At 40.0% G+C, this 22,416-nt stretch overlaps 1 protein-coding gene across 2 annotated transcripts in view; it reads right to left on the bottom strand.

The window, feature by feature from the left end:
• Window positions 1-22,416, bottom strand: part of LOC106870272 (calsyntenin-1) — a 54,847-nt gene that overhangs the window by 2,406 nt on the left and 30,025 nt on the right. Inside the window, exons 2-14 of one of the 2 annotated variants that reach the window (XM_089341006.1) lie at window positions 15,898-16,240; window positions 13,685-13,893; window positions 11,339-11,513; window positions 10,704-10,936; window positions 9,843-10,124; window positions 9,013-9,194; window positions 7,904-8,033; window positions 7,586-7,740; window positions 6,347-6,498; window positions 5,235-5,539; window positions 4,256-4,420; window positions 3,501-3,646; window positions 2,902-3,034 (exon numbers count right to left, since the gene is read on the bottom strand). In XM_089341006.1, the coding sequence (XP_089197132.1) occupies window positions 2,902-3,034; window positions 3,501-3,646; window positions 4,256-4,420; window positions 5,235-5,539; window positions 6,347-6,498; window positions 7,586-7,740; window positions 7,904-8,033; window positions 9,013-9,194; window positions 9,843-10,124; window positions 10,704-10,936; window positions 11,339-11,513; window positions 13,685-13,893; window positions 15,898-16,240 (2,610 nt within the window). The remainder of the gene's footprint in view (window positions 1-2,901; window positions 3,035-3,500; window positions 3,647-4,255; window positions 4,421-5,234; window positions 5,540-6,346; window positions 6,499-7,585; window positions 7,741-7,903; window positions 8,034-9,012; window positions 9,195-9,842; window positions 10,125-10,703; window positions 10,937-11,338; window positions 11,514-13,684; window positions 13,894-15,897; window positions 16,241-22,416) is intronic. The other variant, XM_089341007.1, reaches the window with a different exon arrangement.

Genomic DNA, 22,416 nt, shown 5'->3' with positions numbered 1-22,416 from the left:
AGGGTATTCAGCTCATAATTGCAAGGTCATGAGTTCAATTCCCAGTAGCGTAGTGTGTCCTTGGGCAAGACACTTTATTTCACATTGCTCCAGTCCACTCAGCTGGCAAAAATGAGTTGTACCTGTGTTTCAAAGGGGGGTCAGCCTTATCACACTGTGTCTCACTGAATCTCCCTCAGAACTACATTAAGGGTACATGTGTCTGTGAAGTACTCAGCCACTTGCACGTTAATTTCATGACCAGACTGATTCATCAATCGGTCCAACTGGAACATTCGTCATTGTAACTGCGGAGAGTCAGTCAGGGCCATGGAGGCACAATTTGGACAACTCAATAGGACCCGACCAGCCTGGAGCCTGTTTTGGTCTCCACTCTCTTTTTGGACAACCTGGGTGCCCTTCCGAAATCCAACCATTTCACAGAGTGTACTGGGTGCTTTTTTTTCAATGGCACCCGTAGAATCCCTGAGTAATGTGCAAGATCCTTTCTGAGTGGGGGGAGGGTGTGGTAGAGGAAGGTGGTATGTGGCAGGTGTAAAGGGACTAAAATAGGAAAGAGGGACAGGAACAGGTGTCTTGCCAGAGAAAAAAATACATACACCAATGAACCCAAAAAACAAACTTTTTTTGACCAACAACAATAAAATATATATATAAAAAAAACGAAACAGGCCAGGTAATAAGAACGGTTGAGGACAAATATTTACACCTACCAGAATGTAAGAGAAGCAAAAGTTGATTGTAGACGTTTGCCATTGTGATACCTCCGCAAAGAACGAGCAACGTGTTTAATCCAGTGGACACAGTGACAAACAGACAGACAATGAAGGAAAGAGGGGAAGGAGAATCAGTTGGGGCAGAGGGGTGGGATGCAGAGGGAGAGACCTTGAGGTGTTTGTGAGAAAAAGAAAAAAAGAGAGAGTAAAACAAAATAGAAATAATGAATTGTAGATGATTGGTAAATGAACTTTTATCTGTGATTTATTATCTAGAAAGATCTTTGATCCCTCAAGATGGAAGTAATTGTTTATTTAAAATACAATTAACGAGGCTGAAATAATTAAAGCTGAACAGTAACAAGGATTCCTTCAGTATGAGTTTAATTAACTGCTCAGATTCAACCAAGTAAGGGAGTCTCTAGCACAGGGGTCTTCAACTGCAGCCCCCAGGGCCACAGATGGCTTCCAGAATGCTTCAAACATGCTTCCAGGAGCCTCTAAACCATAGGTTCTCAAAGTGGGTGCTACCACCCCCAGTAGGTGTTGAGAGGTTCCAGGTGGGTGCTAGTGTCTAAGGGGGTGGGGTGGGTGCAGTAGAGAAAAAAGAGGCGTTGAGAGGAAGACAGTGGATTGGGGGACATTATAAATTTATTATAATATCATTATAGTATTGTATACAAATTATATAATATTATATAAAATATCAAATGACTATTTATACATAAAAATAGGGGTGGAGGTGCTGAGAGTATCACGTGGCCATGAGGGGGGTGGGGCAATGGCCCCAAAAAGTTTGAGAACCTCTGCTCTAGAGTCTTCCCTCTACAAATATAAATTTTCCTTTAATTCACCTTTATTTATTTATTTTGGTGTGACCCCTTAAAAAGAAATCCAGATTTTGGATTCGGCTTGGATATTAAAAAGGTCGAGAGCCATTGCTCTAATCAGGCAATCAACCTGCTAGAAATAGCAGTCAGATACCCTCAAATTATAAAGGGTTTAACATTTAAACAGGCCAGACTATATATATGGCCCCAATACCCTAACTGTTTTAGATTCAAATTGGCCAGATCAGACCAATGATGGTAGTGATGATGATGATGATGATGATATAAGATTTTTTTTTTTTAAATCCTAGTCTGGGCTTGTGCTTTAGGAAGGAAGTTTCTAGATAGACATCCAGAGACTCATGAAATGTACAGAAGTCCTGGACATATTTTTACCAATCTCAGAAGAATGAAAACCAACGTGGTGCTGGGAAGGATGTGAACCCAGAATGTGCTGAAGTATTTTCTCCCAATTGTGCCACCCTGTTCTCTATTTTAACCATAACAGTTCTATTAGTATCTCTACAAGATAATTTATCAGTCACTTAGCATCAGCAAGATAGGTTGTTGTACTAATGTTCAACATTGCTCAGTCACTCACCTCGCTACAAAGTTTTTGTTTGTTTTTTCCTTTTTTCTTTTTTTTATTACATTTTTATTATTTCATCATGGATTGTGATGATAATACCAAGAGTCACATGATCTGCAATGGGCCAATCACTGATTCGCTATAATTAGAAAGCTGACAAGGCAAACTACCACATATTTTCAAAACTAACAGGGCTATTAGTTATACTTACCCATGTGTATGTCTTCCACCAAAAAGACACACGCAATCATTTTATAGGCAAAAATGTGAGGGTGGGCACATCAGGGTGAGAGGGTGGTAGGAGAGAAAGAGAGAGAGAGAGTGTATAATGGATTGTAATGGAGGTGGACAATTATGAAGGAAATGCGATGGATGTCAATATGTGACCTAGGAGAGAGGAGGTGATGACTGGCAAAAGAGAAATGGTGAGGATATGGAGTACCAGATACAAAATATACCACTGCAATCCTTTAATTGCAGGTCTTATGATGAGCAAGAGATAAGGATATATATATATATATATATATATATATACACACACACAACACATTATCTACACACCCAGCTATAAATGTAAGCAGTGATTTCAATATACACGGCCCTCTACAGGCAGAACGCAACACAGCACCCGACTGCCCTCGTGTTGCAACAGTGTATATTCTTGCCCATTTCTCTCCCAAGAAATCCAACCAAATGAAATTAAAAAAAAAAAAAAAAAAAAAAAAGAAAAAGAGGAACCAAATGAAAAGCTGATGTCCTAACATACTTGGAGCAGTAGAAACCGTAGCTTTTATGTTGTCCAGCATATGTATTTCATTGTCGCTGTATGGTGTTTCCATATTATGTCGAGCGTGAGCATGTATTTTGGTATCAGGTTCTTCATCGTGAATAGCCATGATCTAAGAAGAAAAGAACAATTCATTAGAAAAGCAGCCATGCAACAGAACAGGACTAAGATTAAACAACAACAGTGACAATAACAAATCAGTGGAATACCACACAGACCAGGGTTTCTCAACCACTTAACCCTTGTGTAACCCTTAAAATGAATTACATGTCTCACGGAACCCCTGCACAAAAAAAAATATATACCATATCTTTCTCATATTTTTTTCATTTTAGTTCACATGGTAAATATATATATATATACACACACATATATATATATATACATATATATATATATATATATAAACCATTAGCTTTCATGGTGTGGCTAAAGTGAGATGTTCTCTGTCTATCTCCCTAACCTCTGGGAGATTTTTAGGTATAATTATACTAATGTGTCTATCTGTTCTAATTTAAGTAAATTCTATCTCTTTGTGCAACCGAAGGAAATTAATTGCTTCTTAAATGATTGGTTACCTTTATTTTCACAGGTTTGCTCTGGAATCGGCCATTCTGAGAGGAGCAGACCAATTCAAAATATCTGCTGCCAAGCGAATTGCCGTCTTTGTGGACGTAACGGATTTCTTTCAGCACAGTGATGTAGTCCCTCACTTTATCAGCATCTGATGGAGAAGAGAGTGAGAGAGAGAGAGAGAGAATGAGTGGGTGGTTGGAAGAGGGAAAGAGATGGAGCGAGACAGAGAGTGACAGGAGAAAGAGAGAGTATGACAAGAAGAGAAAGCACAACAGGAAAAAACTCTAAAGGATGGAGTTTATTGCAAAACATAAATAAAAACTGGCATCCCGTTGGTTACAGTGATGAGGGGTTCCAGTTGATCCGACCAACAGAACAGCCTGACCATGAAAATTAACATCCGAATGGCTGAGTACTCCACAGACGCATGTTTTCAGGGAGATTCAGTGTGAATTCAATGAGGTTGACCCATTTGAATTACAGGTACACCTCATTTTTGCCAGCTGAGTGGACTGGGGCAATGTGAAATGAAGTATCTTGCTGAAGGACCGCAATGCTCCACCAGGAATCGAACTCACAACCCAATGACCATAAGCCGAACACCCTGACCACCAAGCCACATGCCATCATGGGGTCTACTAGACAACAACAACCACAACAACAACAACCACCACCACCACCACCACAACCACCACCACCACCACCACCACCACCACCACCACCAGCAATGAGAGTGAAGAGATGGTGTTATGCTTACTTTTAATCAGCAATCGTTTATTAATTAAACTACTTTCCAGTTTGAGACTTTGGATCAAATCATGTGGAGTTAGAAGAACTTCCTTGTGTAAATCGAGGATTGGTTCAGCAGTCACGGTACAGCTGTCGAGAAGGAATTCTTTCCTTTGAGGTTTAAACAGACCAGCTGCAGCAAAGACAAAAAAAAGAAAATTATTTAATTTCTTTAAATGTTCTGGAAAAAAATATCATAAAAAGAGGATTAAATATCAGGAAAGAAAAAAAAAGCCAAAAATAAGGTTAAAAAGATTGAGAAATAAGTTTAGGGATTTAGGACTGTGTGGTTAAGACACTAACTCTGCAACCACATGGCTTTAGGTTCAGTCCCAATGCGTGGTACCTTGGACAAGTGTCTTCTAATAAAAATTGTACATGTAGGAAAATAATATTTGATTCTTTGAAGAATTTCACATAAGAAATTATCTTACATATTTCTTCTACATGTACAATTTTATAACTCCTATTAGCAAATGAAACATGTGTAATGCTGAATATATGACACCAAAAGAAATGTCCAATCTCCTGTTGATATATATATATGGGCATGGGTGGATGGGTGTTTATGGTCCGTGTGTTTATGGTTGTCCCCCTACTGCTTGACAGCCAGTGTTGGTTTGTTTGCATCCCTGTCATTTAGGTTTACTTGATCAAGAATGACCAGGGATTGAGTCATAGCATTAAGGAGTTAAATATGTCGCACATGAAGTAAGACAGATACACATCAATGGAAGAAGAACTTCCCAAAGTGGTAACATGATGTGGTAGAAAGAGCAGTTAAATCTCCCTAAAAAGACACAATACAGCATTAAAAAAGGAAGGATAGATAGATAATGGAGTTATAGAAATCTCTAAAAGGATGTGTTTGGCTGTAAATTCTCTACTCAATCCGGACCGACCCACAGCAACAAAAGAAAAAACTAGAGAAGATGTTTGAAAGTTACCATCAGGGAAAACACCATTCAGTTTGTCGTCATCTCCATCTTCACCTCTCACATCTTCGTCCTCATCTTCGTCGTCGTCATCATCATCTTCTTCTTCATCTTCATCGTCAGCTTGGCTCACAATGATCTCAACGTTACCAAATATTCTTCGTCCGACCTTCAGTTGGCTCGGAGTGAGGGTCAAGTTGGAAAGGCCCTGGACTGTGATGATTGGTCTCATCGGGTGCATTACGATAATGTCGATGTCCACGGGGTTAACGCCGGACAGCGGGGAGTGGCTGCTCTCACCGTCAACACTCTGGCATCTGACAAAACAAAAACCACACGTATACAAAACAAATTAAATACAAAAATAAAATTTCTGCCTTTGTGGCACACACACAAACACACACACACTCAAAAACACAAACACACAAACACAAACACATAAACACACAAACACATGCAAAAATACAAATACACACACACACACAAACACACACATAAACACACACATAAACACACACATAAACACACACAAACCCACACACACAAACCCACACACACAAACCCACACACACAAACCCACACACACAAACCCACACACACAAACCCACACACACAAACCCACACACACAAACCCACACACACAAACCCACACACACAAACCCACACACACAAACCCACACACACAAACCCACACACACAAACCCACACACACAAACCCACACACACAAACCCACACACACAAACCCACACACACAAACCCACACACACAAACCCACACACACAAACCCACACACACAAACCCACACACACAAACCCACACACACAAACCCACACACACAAACCCACACACATAAACCCACACACATAAACCCACACACATAAACCCACACACACAAACCCACACACATAAACCCACACACATAAACCCACACACACGCACACACACACACACACAAACACATGGGCTGGATGTGGCTAGTTTAAATGCCAAGGAGTTAAACCAACAATGTGTGTGTGTGTGTGTGTGTGTGTGTGTGTGTGTGTGTGTGTGTGTGTGTGTGTGTGTGTGTGTGTGGATAGGAAGGTAGGCAGATGAATTTCGAAAACCGAACAGGAATACTTACTCTACAGCTGTCTCCATTTTGAGTGCACGTCTTCCTGGAGTCGGGTAATGTCTTGCATTTACGTAAGAGACTTCTCGGATCAGACTTTCCACTTCTGTCACGTTCTTACCCATTATGCTAAATTCAGTCATTTCACTGTTGAAGCTCACAGACTATTAAAACAAAACAAAACAAAAAGAAACAATTTTCATTTTCATACAGTTTTTAAAAATTCAAACCAGTAAAATTATTATCTTTATTACCTCCCCCTTAGCAAAGGTGGAGGTATTGTTTTCAGTGATATTTGTTTGTTTGTCTGTGGACAAGATACCTCAAGAACCGCTGGATGGATTCGGATGAAACTTTCAGGGATGTTTGGCCTCATGACTGGCATGAACTGATTAAGGACCCGGATTGTCAGGGGAGACTACTCTCATTTACTTCAGTGTGATTTCGAGGGAGATAACTTTCATGACCAGATTTACATGCTACTACGAGATTTACTCGACATCGTGGGAGATATTCTGAAAATGTCCCCGAATTCACACATCGTTCGTCTTATAACAAGAAGAGATGGACTGGACATACCAACACTGGTTGTCCAACAGTGACAAAGGGCAAACAAAGATACAAAGACATGCGCGCGCGCGCACGCACACACACACACACACACACACACACACACACACACACACACACGTGTGTGCATACACATGTACAACACGCTTCTTTCAGTTTCCATCAACCAAATCTACTCCCAAGACCACAGTAGAAGACACTTGCCTAATGTGCTACACAGTGGGATTGAACCCAGAACCATGTCATTGGGAAGCAAACCTTTTACAAAAGGCTTCTTTCAGTTTCCATCTACCAAATTCACTCACAAGGCTTTGGTCGGAAGACACTTGCCCAAGGTGCTACAGTGGGATTGAACCCAGAACCACGTGTTGGGAAGCAAGCTTTTTAGCCACACTTGTCCCTATTCCATACAATATTATATACGCAATAAGTAAATTACATTATTTTTTACACTTCATTGTATTATGTTGTGTTGATGATCCCCCAGTTTGTGGGGAAATCGTCTTGCACGAGATGGATCCATGGTGCAATAGAAGGTAGGGTGGTGCTGCTGGGGTAGGGGAGAAGGGTACACCACCCCTTGCTCCCGCTCCCAGTCTCTATGAATTCCACACATTTATTCAACAGAGTAGGAACATTCTATGAAGACAGATGAACCAAAAGGCAGAAGTGAGTGCTTACCGTTCCACTTTCCATCTTGTTCAGAGCATGGAAATCGAGATATTCCTTGCAGTTGACTAAACACTTGATGACTCTTTCGCTCTCTGTTTTGTCACGCAAAACAGAAAGTTCGGCAAGGTACCCTCGGAAGAAATGGTCAAACTTTTTCGTGCTTCCTGGAATCCAAAGAATATGAAGACAAATTTGGAATTTTAAAACAGTACAAAGAATGAAAATGTTGATAATATTTTTTTATTCACATAGTACAGCTTGTTTGGATTTAAGAGTCAAAGTTCTGTAAGAAAGTGAAAAACACGTTTAAGAGACAAAAATTCTCACCTTGCCAGCAAGCACCAACAACCAGTTCTGTGAAATGGACTTTTTTAGTTCTATGTAGAGGCCAATCATCCACGACTTCAAAATCATGGTTTGAGGGGACGACAACTTTGCCATCAATATATAAACGGACCTAAATGGAAAAGATTAAGAAAAATTAATTAACAACTTATTTGATAATTAGCAAATTCATATACTCTCTCTTCTTTTAATTTTTTCAGTCACTGGACCGTGGGGCTTCACTGTACTTACTTGTCCTTGCTGCAGCATGCACCCAGGGTGGGTTGAGCCAACTGACCAATGAGATCACCAAGACCACATTCGATGGTTGGCCCTAACATTCCAGCAGGTAAAGTAATGCTTCTGCTTGTGACCCCAAAAATTTATCATATAAGTTTGTCAAAAGTCCCGCTGGGAGAGCCAATGCATTGGATAGTGCGGACAATGCAGCGGTCATTCATTGTTGGGGCGTAGAGGTTATGTTCAGAGTTTCAGTGCAACTACAAGTTCGCACGTGGTTCCCAGTCACTTTGGCCTGAAGCTATAGTAGAAGACACTTGCCCAAGGTGTTGTGCGAGTGTGCATTGTGTGTGTGTGTGTGTGCATTTGCTCATGCCTTCATGACTTAGCAGTTTGGCAAAGAGAGACCAATAGAATAAGTACCAAACTTAAAAATAGGTTCTGTGTTCAATTTAACAAATAAACCTTCCAAAGGGATGTCTCCAAATGTGTGTGTGTGTGTGTGTGTGTGTGTGTGTGTGTGTGTGTGTGTGTGTGTGTGTGTGTGTTCCCCATCACCGGTTGACAACCGATGTTGGTGTGTTTATGTCCCTGTAACTTGGCAGTTCAGTAAAAGAGACCAATAAAGTATTAGGGTTACAAAGAATAAGTCTTGAGGTTGATTTCTTCGACAAAAACTCTTTAAAGTGATGCTCCAGCATGTCCACAGTCAAATGACTGAAACAAGAACAACAAGAATAAGGTCATTGATCAGCCTAGGGGCACAACAGAAGACACTTGCCCACGGTGCCAGGTACTGGGATTGAACCCAAAACCACGTGAATTGGGACCAAACTTCTGGTTAAGGCAGTTTTAATTTCCTGAAAGCTTACCTCGGGGTAATCAACACTCAAAGCATAATGATGCCATTCGCCATCGTTGATCTGGGACAGTTGCCATCTCCACTCGGCCGGGCTAAAAGCTTCCATGTCTTCTCCTTCGGCAGCTTCACGTCGCAGAAGAAACACCAATTTGTCTCCGTGAACAAACAGTCCGTAATGATGTCTATTCAAATCTGTATATATAGATATAAATATATATATATATATATATATATATATGAAAATTAAGAAATAAAAAACAATGTAAAATACTAAATAACAAGGGACTCTTCCATCCCCCCCCCCTCGAAGACAGCATATGAGCATTCAGCTTTTGCCAAACGATCTGCACAAATTAATTCATTTATAGTGACCCCCCCCCCCCATTGGTCGTGCTGTATAGTAGCAAAATGGTCAAGGCATTAACCCTTTTGATACCAAACCAGCAGAAACTGGCTCTGGTTCTGTAGTACAAAGGTCTTGTTTTCACAAAGTTTTAAATTAAAATCTTCTGGTACAAAAGAGAGAAAGAGAGGGGGTGGAGGGGGAGGGATCGGTAGAGGGGAGAGAGATCGGTGGAGGGGAGAGAGATCGGTGGAGGGGAGAGAGATGGGAGAGAAAGAGGAAAAGAGAGAAGAGAGAGAGAGGGAAAGAGAGAGAAAGAGAGAAAGAGGAAGAGAGGGAGAAAAGGAGAGCGATAGAGAGAAAAAGGAGAGAGAGGAGAAAGAGTGGGAGAGAGAGAGAGGGGAGAGAAGAGAAAAAGAGAGAGGAGAGAGAAAGAAAGGGGAGCAATTCTTTGAGTTTTACTAAGAATCCGAATTCCAACGCAAAAGGCCACTTACGTTCTCCATCAGACATACAAAGAATGTGTTCTTTTCGTGCCTTGTTTGGTGATGATTGTCCACCGAACCTCTTGGAGTTGTGTTCGCGCTTCATCCAGGTAGAAATGGTAAAGTGACTGGTGAGAGAATGATTGAGATGGCCATCAGGAACCTCGACCGCATTAGTCTGGCCGTCAAACGCAAAGATTTGATCACTCTCTTTACCGTCATCTGTTGGTAGGCTTGATGTCCAAGTAGCAACACTTGGAGATGGCAACAGATCAACACTATCGCCATTAGCACCTATAATCAAAGACAACAATATTGCTAAGTTGACAAATAAAATACAGGTAATGAACAGTAAGTATGGATGTTGATGTATAACTGTGACGAAGCCCTGTTAAAGCAGGGGCTCCCAAATATGTTCAGGCTATGCGCCTCCACAATCCCTTTAGTATAATGAGAAGTAAGGAAGATTTGGCTGCTATTTCCAGCAGGTTAAGCAACCACAAACATTTCCTCGTTGATTCACTGGTAGTAATAGTAATGATGGTGGTTGTGCGTCTGGGGAGGGGGTAGTTATAGTAGTGTTGTGATAACTATAATGGAGTAGTAGCAGTAGTAGTAGTATGTAATAATTGCAATACAGCAGTAGCAGTGGTAGTAGTATCAACAGTAGTGGTGGCAGTAATCCTAATCAGTTTTTCCTTATCTTACTCATTCCTCTCTAATTACAATTAATTAACGTTATTTTCGTGATGACCTTTAGGGATAGCAATTTTTGAAGCTTAGCTTTGCACTCATTCTGCCGCCATTGTATTAATTACAGAAAGCTATAATAATAATAATAATAATAATAATGATGATGATGAAGATACGTACCACAGAGTTTCCTTTGTGATGAGATGGAGTAGGTATCTCTGTCACAGCCTTTACCAATGTGCTTAGTTGTAAGCACCATCCGAATGGACACTTTCTCAACTTGACACGGTTTGTCACAGAGGTCGAGGTGTGCATGTTCGCTGATCTTTTGACGGCCAGAATTTGGCATGTATTCTAGGTGCTGCTGGATACCTAAAAGAAGACAAGAGACAAAAAAAAAAAAAACAGAAATTCTATCAACTGACATTAGACGGGAATCGTTTCAACACATTCTCTGTTGTGTTTAATGTCAATTTAAACCTTTTCTGTCTAAGTCTACCTTGAAGGTAATCAAGGTGTTTTGGCAACTGGACGCTCTTCCTGTCGCCAACCCTTACTTGTTTTCGAAGTGAAGGTTATTTTACACCAAAGGAGTTCAAAATGACGGGGCTGATGGATGACTTGTGGACTGGAAATGTCAACAAATGTCACCAATTGCAGCACAGCTACAAACGGTGACCCACCATTTGGAGCCATGGCTGAGCATCGCTTGCAACCACACACACACACCTGTACATATAACATTAAGTTACACACCTGTACATATAACGCCAAGTCACACACCTGTACATATTAATCTACAAATATTAATCTACAAAAAAATAGGAGGGAAAAAAAAATCACCTTTCCAACCAACTTCACACTTCTTCTTCACCAAAATATTAACGAGGACTTGTTTGGATCGCTTTCTGGTACAACTTTCTGCTACCACACTGATCATGTAGTTATGTCTTTTGGCATGATCCAGAGGAACAGTATTTTTGAGAACACCTGAAATTAGAAACATGCAAAGCATTAAGTCCCAAAGGAAGAGGAATTTGGAAAAAAAAAAAAGTTTTGGAATAATATTTGGAGCAGAAGGGAAAAGCACAACAAAAGGGCAGAATGGTTTCACTCTTTAGCATCTTATAATAATTCAGCTTCTTCTTCCGTTACTTAACCTGTCTGCAGCGCTTCCACGTGGATTAGTTGAGGGGTGGGGGTGGGGAGAGGTGGTAGTAAGTGAAATGTGTAATATTTATATATGGACTTCTTTCAACTTCTGTATACCAAATTCACTTACAAGGTTATGGTTGCTCCAGGATACTTACCCAAGGTGCTGTGCAGTGGGACTGAACCCAGAACCATGTGGTTGGGAAGCAAACTTCTTACCACAAAGTCATGCCTATACATACATACATATATGTATATATCTATGTGTGTCATTGCATCTGTTTATCTCACACATGCGCACACAACTAGTGTTGGTTTGACAACTAGTGTTGGTTTGATTACATCCCTATAACTTAGCAGTTCAGCAACAGACACCCCTATAAAATAAGCACCAGATTTAAGAAAATAAAAACAAACAACTCAGGTTAATTTTTTCCAACTAAAATCCTCCGAGACAGTGTTCCAGCATGGCCACATTCCAATGAATGAAACTAGTAAAGTATCCCTAGTTAAGTCACACGACAGTTTCGGTATTAATTAATTAATCTTTAATAATCTACAATAATGTAAAAATATCTTCTTTTTTAGGTGGAAATATTTCAATTTGCCACCGAATAGGATTAGGAAAGAAAAAAGATTAAATGAAATTTTTTTTTTTTTTTTTTTTTCGTCTGGATAAGCTTAAAATCCCCTTTAAAAATATATTTAGCAATTTAGGGATTAAAGTAAATTCAAATTTTTTTTTATCATCAACATCATCATCACTATTTATTTTAAATCTTTCGTCTTTTACTTGTTTCAGCCATTAGACGGCGGCCATGCTGGGGCAATTGCTTCGAAGGGTTTCAGTTGAACAAATTACCCCCCACCCCACCCCATACATAGATTCTTTGCTTTTTTTTTTGTTGTTTCTTTGATTTTTTTTTTTAAAGTCTGGCACTTACTCTGGACTCTTATGCCGAAGCACTAAGTTGTAGGGATGTAAACAAACCAACACAAACCATCAAGCAATTTTGTTTCTTTTCTTTTTAAGACAGGCACTGACTATTAGTCTCTTTTGCTGAAACGCTAAGTTATGGGTACATAAACACACCAAGTGGTGGTGGTGGTGGTGATGGAGGAACACACACACAAAGACACTACATACATGGTGGTTGAGGAGGTAGTAGTAGTAGTAGTAGTAGTAGTAGTAGTAGTAGTAGTAGTAGTAGTAGTATGGAAACATACCCTGTAATAATGCATTGCAGCATCTACCATTTGTTGCCGATTCCTTACCACTCCTGGCAGACGACACACCTTAGCACCACTCAGGTGATTCCTTACCATTCCTGGCAGACGACACACCTTAGCACCACTCAGGTGATTCCTTACCATTCCTGGCAGACGACACACCTTAGCACCACTCAGGTGACAACCCTCCAACTTTTGGGTCTGTTTGGGTGTAGCCTTTGCTGGTGAGACTTCTAAAAGGCCCAGAGTGCAGATCCTACTCATCAGCTTCATTTAGTTACCTTTTAGCACCACGCAGAGAAAACGCTGGTTGGGTGGAGGAGAGAGAGAGAGACAGATAGAAATATATCAAAAGGAAAAAGAAAAATATATATATATACAGGCGCAGGAGTGGCTGTGTGGTAAGTAGCTTGCTTACCAACCACATGGCTCCGGGTTCAGTCCTACTGTGTGGCACCTTGGGCAAGTGTCTTCTACTACAGCTTCGGGCCGACCAAAGCCTTGTGAGTGGATTTGGTAGACGGAAACTGAAAGAAGCCCGTCGTATATATGTATGTGTGTTTGTCCCCCCCACCATCGCTTGACAACCGATGCTGGTGTGTTTACGTCCCCCATAACTTAGCGGTTCGGCAAAAGAGTCCGGCAGAATAAGTACTAGGCTAACAAAGAATAAGTCCCGGGGTCGATTTTCTCGACTAAAGGCGGTGCTCCAGCATGGCCGCAGTCAAATGACTGAAACAAGTAAAAGAGTAAAAGAGTAAAGAGAGATGACTACTCACCATCGTTACTGATCTCAAATGGAACATCGTTGTCCAAAATAACATATCTACAAATCTTAGAGAAGTTCTTGGACTTGTCTTTGTCGGAAGCAGTCAGCTGAGTAATGGAACCAAATACATGGCCCTCCTCCACCTCAACTTCGTAACTGTCTTCATTAAATGTCGGCGGGTATTCATCAACATCTTCCACGTGGACAATCACAATGGATCTGCGGAAGAAAACGGCAAAGAATTATAGACGGTGGATTCTACATCATGGAATGGTTTTCAGATAACTTCATCTGCACCAGTAGTTTTCGACTGGGTTTCATGTGGGCCCTGCCGAGGGTCTGTATAAGATTTCCTGTGCAAAATAATGTAGGTTATGGAGAGAAAGGGTATGCGGTGGCGACCGGCGGGGTGGAGAGAGTCAGGGGGGAGGGCCAGGGGGGGAGAGGAGGATGGAGGGGGGCGGAGGGGCGGGGGAGAGGCAGGGGACAAGGGTGAAATGAAAGGGCATGGGAGAGATGGAGGGGGCAGGGACAGGGGGGGGAACAGGGGGAAACAGGGTGGGGAGTGGGGTGAGGGGGTGGGGAGAGACAGGGGAGCGGTAAGGAGAGTGAGAGGGAGGGTCACTTTGTCCTGAAACCTACGTATATTGAGTTCTACACCAAGTTGTTAGTCTGACAATGCTTAGGCAAAACATATAACTACGTATATAGATAAATATATATATAAAGATATCTGGCAGTAGAAAATCTGCCTCAGGAAACTCCCATCCCATGCAAATATGGAAAAGTGGCTGATGATGATGAAAGGCAAAGCAGTTCATCAGAAATATGGAAACAAAGGAGTTAAATGACAGATCGAGGGGGGAAAAACAGACAAAACACCACCAAAACCTAAACCTCTGACTACAGACTATTGTAACTATGGCAGCTGTTACTGCTGCTGCCGTAGTTTCTACTAGTTTTACTGATTTCTAACAGAGAATTCCTTTACCGTTATAGAAATCTGCGCTGATAAGAAAAAGCTGAAACGTTTAAATTTCCAACACGCAATAAGATAACACTGCTGATTAGATCAGAGACGAAATGAAATAACATGCAGTGTTTTAGATAAGAACAATTATCCTCTTAGCAACAACAGCAGTTCTCTTATTTAACACAGGTATATATATATATATATATATATATATATATATATATATATATATATATATATATATATATATATATATATACACATACATACACACAGGTATGCATATGGTGCTGCCACCACTTTAGACGGAGTGTTTTATAGAAACCTCCAAAGAACTAATTGGTCACTGTTTATCTTATCTCCAGTTCCTGAGGTGTTAAACCAGACGAGAGATAAATCACCGCTGAGGTCGGAACAGGAGACTAACACAGAACACCTTCTACCAGCTGTCGGAGAAATTCAACTGGATCTATTTTTAATATTCCTAGCATCCCAAGAATCTGGAAAAGTTGGCACTGATCTTATTATCTTAACCCTTTAGCGTTCGGATTATTCTGTCAAATGTAATGCTTGCTTATCCACATTGTTTTGAATTAACCATGCATTATCTCATAGCTTTGAAATGATGATGTGACTGCTTATTTTCATAATGACATTGTAGGGTAGGTGTGAGAGGTCAGATCTGGACAGTTTGTACGTATAACAGGTCAAATACTTTGGCCATATATGACCTGTTTAAATGGTAAAGAGTTAACCCTTTAGCATTTTAAGCTGGCCATATCTGGCCACAATATTCTGCCCGCTTTATGGTCAAACTGGCCAGATCTGACCTCTCACACCTATCCCACAATGTGGTTCTAAAAATAAACAACTACATAAAAATGTTGACGCTATAAGACAACAACTGATTAATTCAAAGCAATGTGAATAAAAATATAATAAGGCATTGCATTTGCCAAAATTACCAGAATACTCAAGGGTTAAATAGCGGATTCCTTAAAGTTAATGTTAACAGAAGACAATTCTCTATGGTCTTTCAACGGGAAGAACATGAAAACTGTGAAGGTGTGGGGGGTGGGGGTGGGGGGCTAGCATTTAGGGCATTGGACCCCACAATCATAAGGTCATGGGTTTCAATTCCTACATCAAGGTGTTTGCATTGTGTCCTTGAGTAAGGCACTTCAACAACTGTTAAAAATTATCAAAAGCAACTCTGACACACAGACATTTAAAAACAGGAAATAACTTACTTGTTTGAATAATGGTGTATTTCCCCGCAGTCATAAGCAACAATGGTGAACTTGTATTTTTCTCTTTTCTCATAATTCAATGTCTCGCCAGCCTTCACAACAATTTTAGCCTCACCGGTTTGGTTGTTGAGAAGTAGGATTTCAAAAGGGACATCGTGTAGGCGCTGGCCGATGATTCCATAGCCGCAGATTTTGCCACCTCTGCCTTTGTCCGGATCAGTGGCGCTAAGAGGTGGATCCAGTTTCACTTCCCGTTCGTCCTCTCGAATGCTTCCCAAGAAGATCGGTACACCATTTCGATTTCTCTCGGTCTTTACTAAAACGGGGTCGTTGTAATTTGGTTCTGGAAGGAAAAAAGAAAAGAAAGAGAAAAATAGAGTATATTTCATGGGAAATAAATTCTGAAAAGGATAAAAAAGGGTTTTATGTATATTCTACATTTGCTGGAACCAATTAAAAAACTTCATAAAGGTACATTAATTTTAATGACAGAAAGGAGATCCACTCACAATAATAATAATCCTTTCTATAGGAAGCACAAGGCCTCAAATTTTGGAGAAGGGATTAAGTTGATTACATCAACCCCAGTACACAACTGGTACTTATTTAATTGACCCCCAAAAGGATGAAAGGCAAAGTTGACCCTGGCGGAATTTGAAATAGCGCTAAGCATTTTGTCAGCTCGCCACCTTAATGATAACAACAATAGGCACAAGGCCTGCAATTTCATGGGAGGGAACTAATTGTTTACATCGACCCCAGTGTGTAACTGGTACTTATTTTATCAACCCCGAAATGATGAAAGGCAAAAACTGACCTCAGCAGAATTTGAACTCAGAAAGTAAAGACAGACAAAATTCAATTAAGCATTTTACCCAACGTGGGTAACGACTCTGCCAGCTCGCTACCTTAATAATAATAACAATAATAATGTTCCTCATTAGCTAACAGTGAATCTAAGTCAATCCAAATGAAGCTGGTCTCTAAACGCTTAAACAGGGCTACGGAGTAACTGCATCCAGCACAAGGAAGGCTTCCAATAAAAGGAACTTTCTATATGGTCACCACATATGTAGGAAATAGCAGCCAAATCCCCCACTAAAGAGACACATTGAATAATGTAAATCCTAGAGACACTATACCGGATGGTCATGATTGGAATACATCAGGTCAGAGGTCACTTCAGTTAGATCCCATCTGGCTGTATGCACCAACAGAGCTAAGAACAAAACTAAATGTAAATTTGATTAAAACACCAAAAACACTTCGGTTTATGTCCAAACAACCACCAAATGGATCACAAACCAAAGAGGAGACCCCTAGGTAGTCACACAAACTGCTGGAAATAGCAGCGAATATTATTTCAAATTACACTCCGCTGTATTAAAAAGAGAGCAACAGACAGACAATAATGTAGCTCAAGAAAACGATAATTCTTGACAGAAGAATGGGAAGGTCATGGTTGGAATGCCATTCATCCTACTTATGTTTGGTGAGGGCTGGCCTGAAGGTTAAACATCCAATATTCAGGACAAAAGGGGGCCAGGCCCTTCATCCGACACCACCTCCACACACCAACTGTTACTTCCTGAACATGATGACATGGGGTGGTTCCTGTGAGAAGGCATAGGCCACATCTATTCAATAAATTAAGGTAATTAAGGTAACAAACAAATATTAGGAATTCAATGGATGGGTTCTTTTGAAAAAACAACAGTAAAGAAATAAAAAAAAACGGGAAGTGAAACTATATATGTGTGTGAGTGTATATATACATACACAAATGCCTTATGACATATGCATATATAAATATGCACAATACGAGACACACCCAGTTATACCACATTCACACACACACACACACACACACAATACAGCCTAGTTCACACCTGTGGATTCACCTCCATTTCCTTTCCTTCTTTCACCTGTCTTCATTATTACCTCCGCCTTAGCAAAGGCAGAGGTATTGTTTTCAGTTGTGTTTGTTTGTTTGTTTGTTTGTTTGTCCGTGGACAAGATATCTCAAGAACCACTGAATGGATTTGGATGAAACTTTCAGAGATGTTTAGCCTTGCATGGACCATTCTCAGTGTCTCTGTTCTTTGTCATCCAGCACAGAGAGCATCAGAGGCAACTGACAATCATTGTCATTGTCTATATATGTACATATATACATATGTATAGATTAAAACAGAAAAGGCAAACATTGGCAAGACTTGACAGGGACATTCAATTCAGCTATGTAATAAAAAGATGTACATGGTCTCATTATAATATAGCTGAGTTAAAAGTCTTTGTCAAGTATTGCCTAACCATTTGGCCCTTCATATCTGTTTTAATCTATACCTACCTGCTCAAGTGGAAGCCACTTCTAGCTGCTTTAGAAAGACAGTCACAAAATCCCATGTTCAAAGAAGTTCAAACATGAATTTTAGTGGCACACCAAATTGAGCACTCAGAGTACATACCTATTGGTTTGAGTCACCCTGACAAAAACTCCTCTTATCTTTTATATATACAAATGTCCACACAGCCAATCATTGTCAATGTGTATATACGCATATGTATGCCTATCCTACTAACCATTGTTATTGCCTATTATATTACCTATTATATCTGCACAGACAACTAATTGTAGTCATTTGTATGTGTGTACATGTCTACATACATACGTTGGTGTGTATTTGTATTTACTACCGTGAAGAAAGATTAATTCCACTCGTTTTCTGGTCAACAAATAATGTAATTTTAGATATCCTTAACATGTCCTTTGCATTTTTTTAACATTATGGTGTGATCTGAAGGAAAATTAGCTGCTATTTCATGTCGTTAGACAAAATTCAATCTTATCACAAAGAATAAATGAACGCAGCCAGAAATTGACAAATGTAATTTCTTCATCATGACCTTGAGTAATACAAGAACTTAAGACTTTCTTTAAATGAAGCCACACAGCAGTTCTATCCGTAATTTACAAAAGGGAATATTATATCAATATCATATCAATATGTAATTGCCTTCTGTGAGTGATTCCATTCAAGTCAAACAATAAACGCAATCGTAATCAACCTTATACTCCACCATCATATTTAATAGACCGGTCAAGGTTTTCCAAATACAATTCTTTCTTCCCTTAACAAAACAACAATTGCTTTTAATTAAGGCCAGAGGACAGCAATTTTGAAGGGAGGGCAGTTAATCACATTGACCATAGCACATGACTGGTACTTTATTCTGTCAACCCTGAAAGAGTGAAGGCAAAGTTGATGCCCGGAAGGATCAGAACCCAAAATCAAGAGACACACACACACATGATGGGCTTCTTTCAGTTTCCATCTACCAAATCTACTCACAAGGTTTTGGTCATACATATTACAGGCACAAACATGGATGTGTGGTTAAGAAGCTTGCTTTGCAACCACAGGGTGTTGGGTTCAATCCCACTGCTCAGAACCTTGGGCAAGCATCTTCTGCTATAGGCCTGTGACGACCAAAACCTTGTGAGCAGATCTGGTAGATGGAAACTGAAAGAAGCCTATCATGTGTATGTATGTGTGTGTGCATATATGTATATATGAGACTTGTGTGTATGTTTGTATCTCTTGAATTGACATCGTACGACAGTTGTAAACGAGCATCACTGTTATACAAGCAGTGTCATTCAATTCCAATATTCAGTGAAATCGTGTCCGGCCATGCGGGAAATATTACCTTATTTGGAAACGGGTGAGGGTTGGTGACAGGAAGGGGGCATTCAGTGGCCATAGAAAATCTGCCTCAATAAACTCCATCTGCCCCATGCAAGCACAGAAAAAGTGAACGTTTACATACCTATGTGTGCATGTGCATGTTTATGAAATACATGCACGCCTGTATATGCGTGCGTGCGTGCACACACGTGCGTACAAGGGGATACAATGCAAATAATTACAAATGGACCCAAAATGAACAAATAAAAAAGGCAAAAAAAACAATATGTAAAGATATTTTTCAGCAGCTGCTAAAAATACTCATTGGTTAATGGCGAAGAAGAGTAACAACAACAACAGGGAAAGAAAAAAAACGGTAAAACAGATTAATAAAACAACAGATTAGAAGGATATCTTTTGTTCTGAAGTTATAAAGCCCCTTGATAAGGCAGACATTGTCTTGATTTGAGAGAGGACAACACCACCACTGTTATTGCTCTTTCTTTCTTCCTCTCTCTCTCCCTCCCACTTCTTGTCCACTTTAATTCAGAGCTGTAAGGGGGTGAGTAGGTAGGTAGGTAGGTAGGTGGGTTTACTTCTTTTATGACTGAAATGCTTGTTTATCTATGAGAGCCATTAAGGATATGTATCAGGGTAGAAAACCCACCCCCGCTCCCCCCACCGAGAACAAAAATTTACATACACGTGCGTGTGTGTGTGTGTATATGCAGACGTGTTCATGAAAAACTACTTAGAATACTGGTTACATGATTGTTCGAGTGTACTTCTGTACATAATAACAATCTACATATTTACACACACACACGTATAGATATGCATATAGTGTGTGAGAGAGAGAGAGAGAGAGAGAGAGAGAGAGAGAGAGAGAGAGAGAGAGAGAGAGAGAGAGAGAGAGAGAGAGAGAGAGAGAGAGAGAGAGAGAGAGAGAGAGAGAGAGAGAGAAAGAGAGAGAGAGAGAGAGAGAATATATACCTACATATAGTGAATATACATACACACACACACACACACATATATAGTGAGTATACATACATGCACACACACACACACACACATATATATAGTGAGTATACATACACACACACATATATATAGTGAGTATACACACACATACACAGTGAGTATACACACACATACACATAGTGAGTATACACACACATACACATACATATAGTGAGTGTACACACATAGTATGTGTTCATGTGTATGTAAATTCTATTAAGAGTAACTGAATATCAGATAGTTTTATATACTTAGATACAGACATGAGAATGTGTGCATATATGTGCATGTATGTACGTGTGTATATATGTGTGTGAGTATATACACAAACACTAATTAAGATAAAAGTGCTTAATTACAGAAACACTATATACATGTGAATACTTACCTGTGTGTGTATGTGTATGTATAGAGAGAGAAAGCGGTAGATAGGCAGATGTATATACACACACATCCACAATAGGGTTATGTGTATTGAAGCACGTGTGTATGTGTACCTAATACATGTTGGCAGGTGTTACCATGTTTAAGTAGCTGTGTCCTAATTACCTGAAGACTGTAGATGATCTTACCTGTCACTGATAGTGTTATTGTTTCTACAGCACTGCTTTAAACAACAGCAGCAACCACCACCACCACCACCACCACCACCACCACCACCACCACCACCACCACCACCACCACCACCACCACCACCACCACCACCACCAACAACAACAACAACAACAACAACAACAACAACAACAGGCATAACTAGAATCGCCATAGCGTAGCTAAATATGCCTCACGTCAGTCACCCTCAAATCCCCCCCCCCTCAAGTCCCTAGTCTACCACAAAAGTAAGTCGCCAGTTTCGGAAAGGTGGTGGGGAAAGAATTTTGTTTGCTGCAGGCTTACCTGATTTATTTTTCAACAACATTAATCATTCTCGTTATTATCATTCTCGTTATTATTAATGATGTGTACTGCTTTTAATTGGAGGTGGAAAGCTGGCAGAATCATTAGAGCAGCAGAGAAATTGCTTAGCGCCGTTTCTTCCGGTTTTACGTTCCGCGTTCAAAATCCGCCGATGTTGACTTTGCTTTTCAACCTTTCATGGTTGAGGAAATAAGTACCAGCTGCGAACTGAGGGTTGATATTTAATAAACTAAGCAGCCTCTCCAACAGAGACAAAAAAAAAAAAAAAAATTTCAGACTTTGTGACTCTAGTAGAAAGATTATTGTTGTTGTTGTTGTTGTGATTGAAGGTGGTGAGCTCACAGAATCATCAGCATGCTTTGACAAAATGTATCGTGTCATTTCATTGTCTTCATGTTGCGAGTTCAAATTCTGCCGGGGGATGACTTTGCCCCAATCATGTCGGGGTTGATAACGTAAGTACCACCTGAACACTGGGACTGGTGTAATCAGTCTACACCCTCCCTCGAATTCTAATAGGACGGTTATGCAGTCAGTGGTTTGATCAAATATATGAGAGAGAGAAAGAGAGAAAAAGAGAGAGAGCGATTTCAGCATGGATGGCCATTAACTTTACCTGAGCAATAGCAATATGGCGTGAAGTTAATGGTTTTTGTTTCTTCTCCACAACAATCACTCCAGTTTCAGAATACAATCTCAGATCAAAATATTTGTTGAGTAAGTACATCGCCTTTATTTTATATATATATATATATATATATATATATATATATATATATATATATATATATATATATATATATATACATACATACATACATACATACATACACGCACGCGCATGTATACAAGATGGTTAATTGAATAACTCTTGAAAACACTGAACCAT

The sequence above is a fragment of the Octopus bimaculoides genome, chromosome 24, assembly GCF_046866305.1.
Source record: "Octopus bimaculoides isolate indiv1 chromosome 24, ASM4686630v1, whole genome shotgun sequence".
NCBI lineage: Eukaryota > Metazoa > Mollusca > Cephalopoda > Octopoda > Octopodidae > Octopus > Octopus bimaculoides.
The sequence above is the reverse complement of the archived record's forward strand: the minus strand, read 5'-3'. Positions and strand labels throughout refer to the sequence as shown.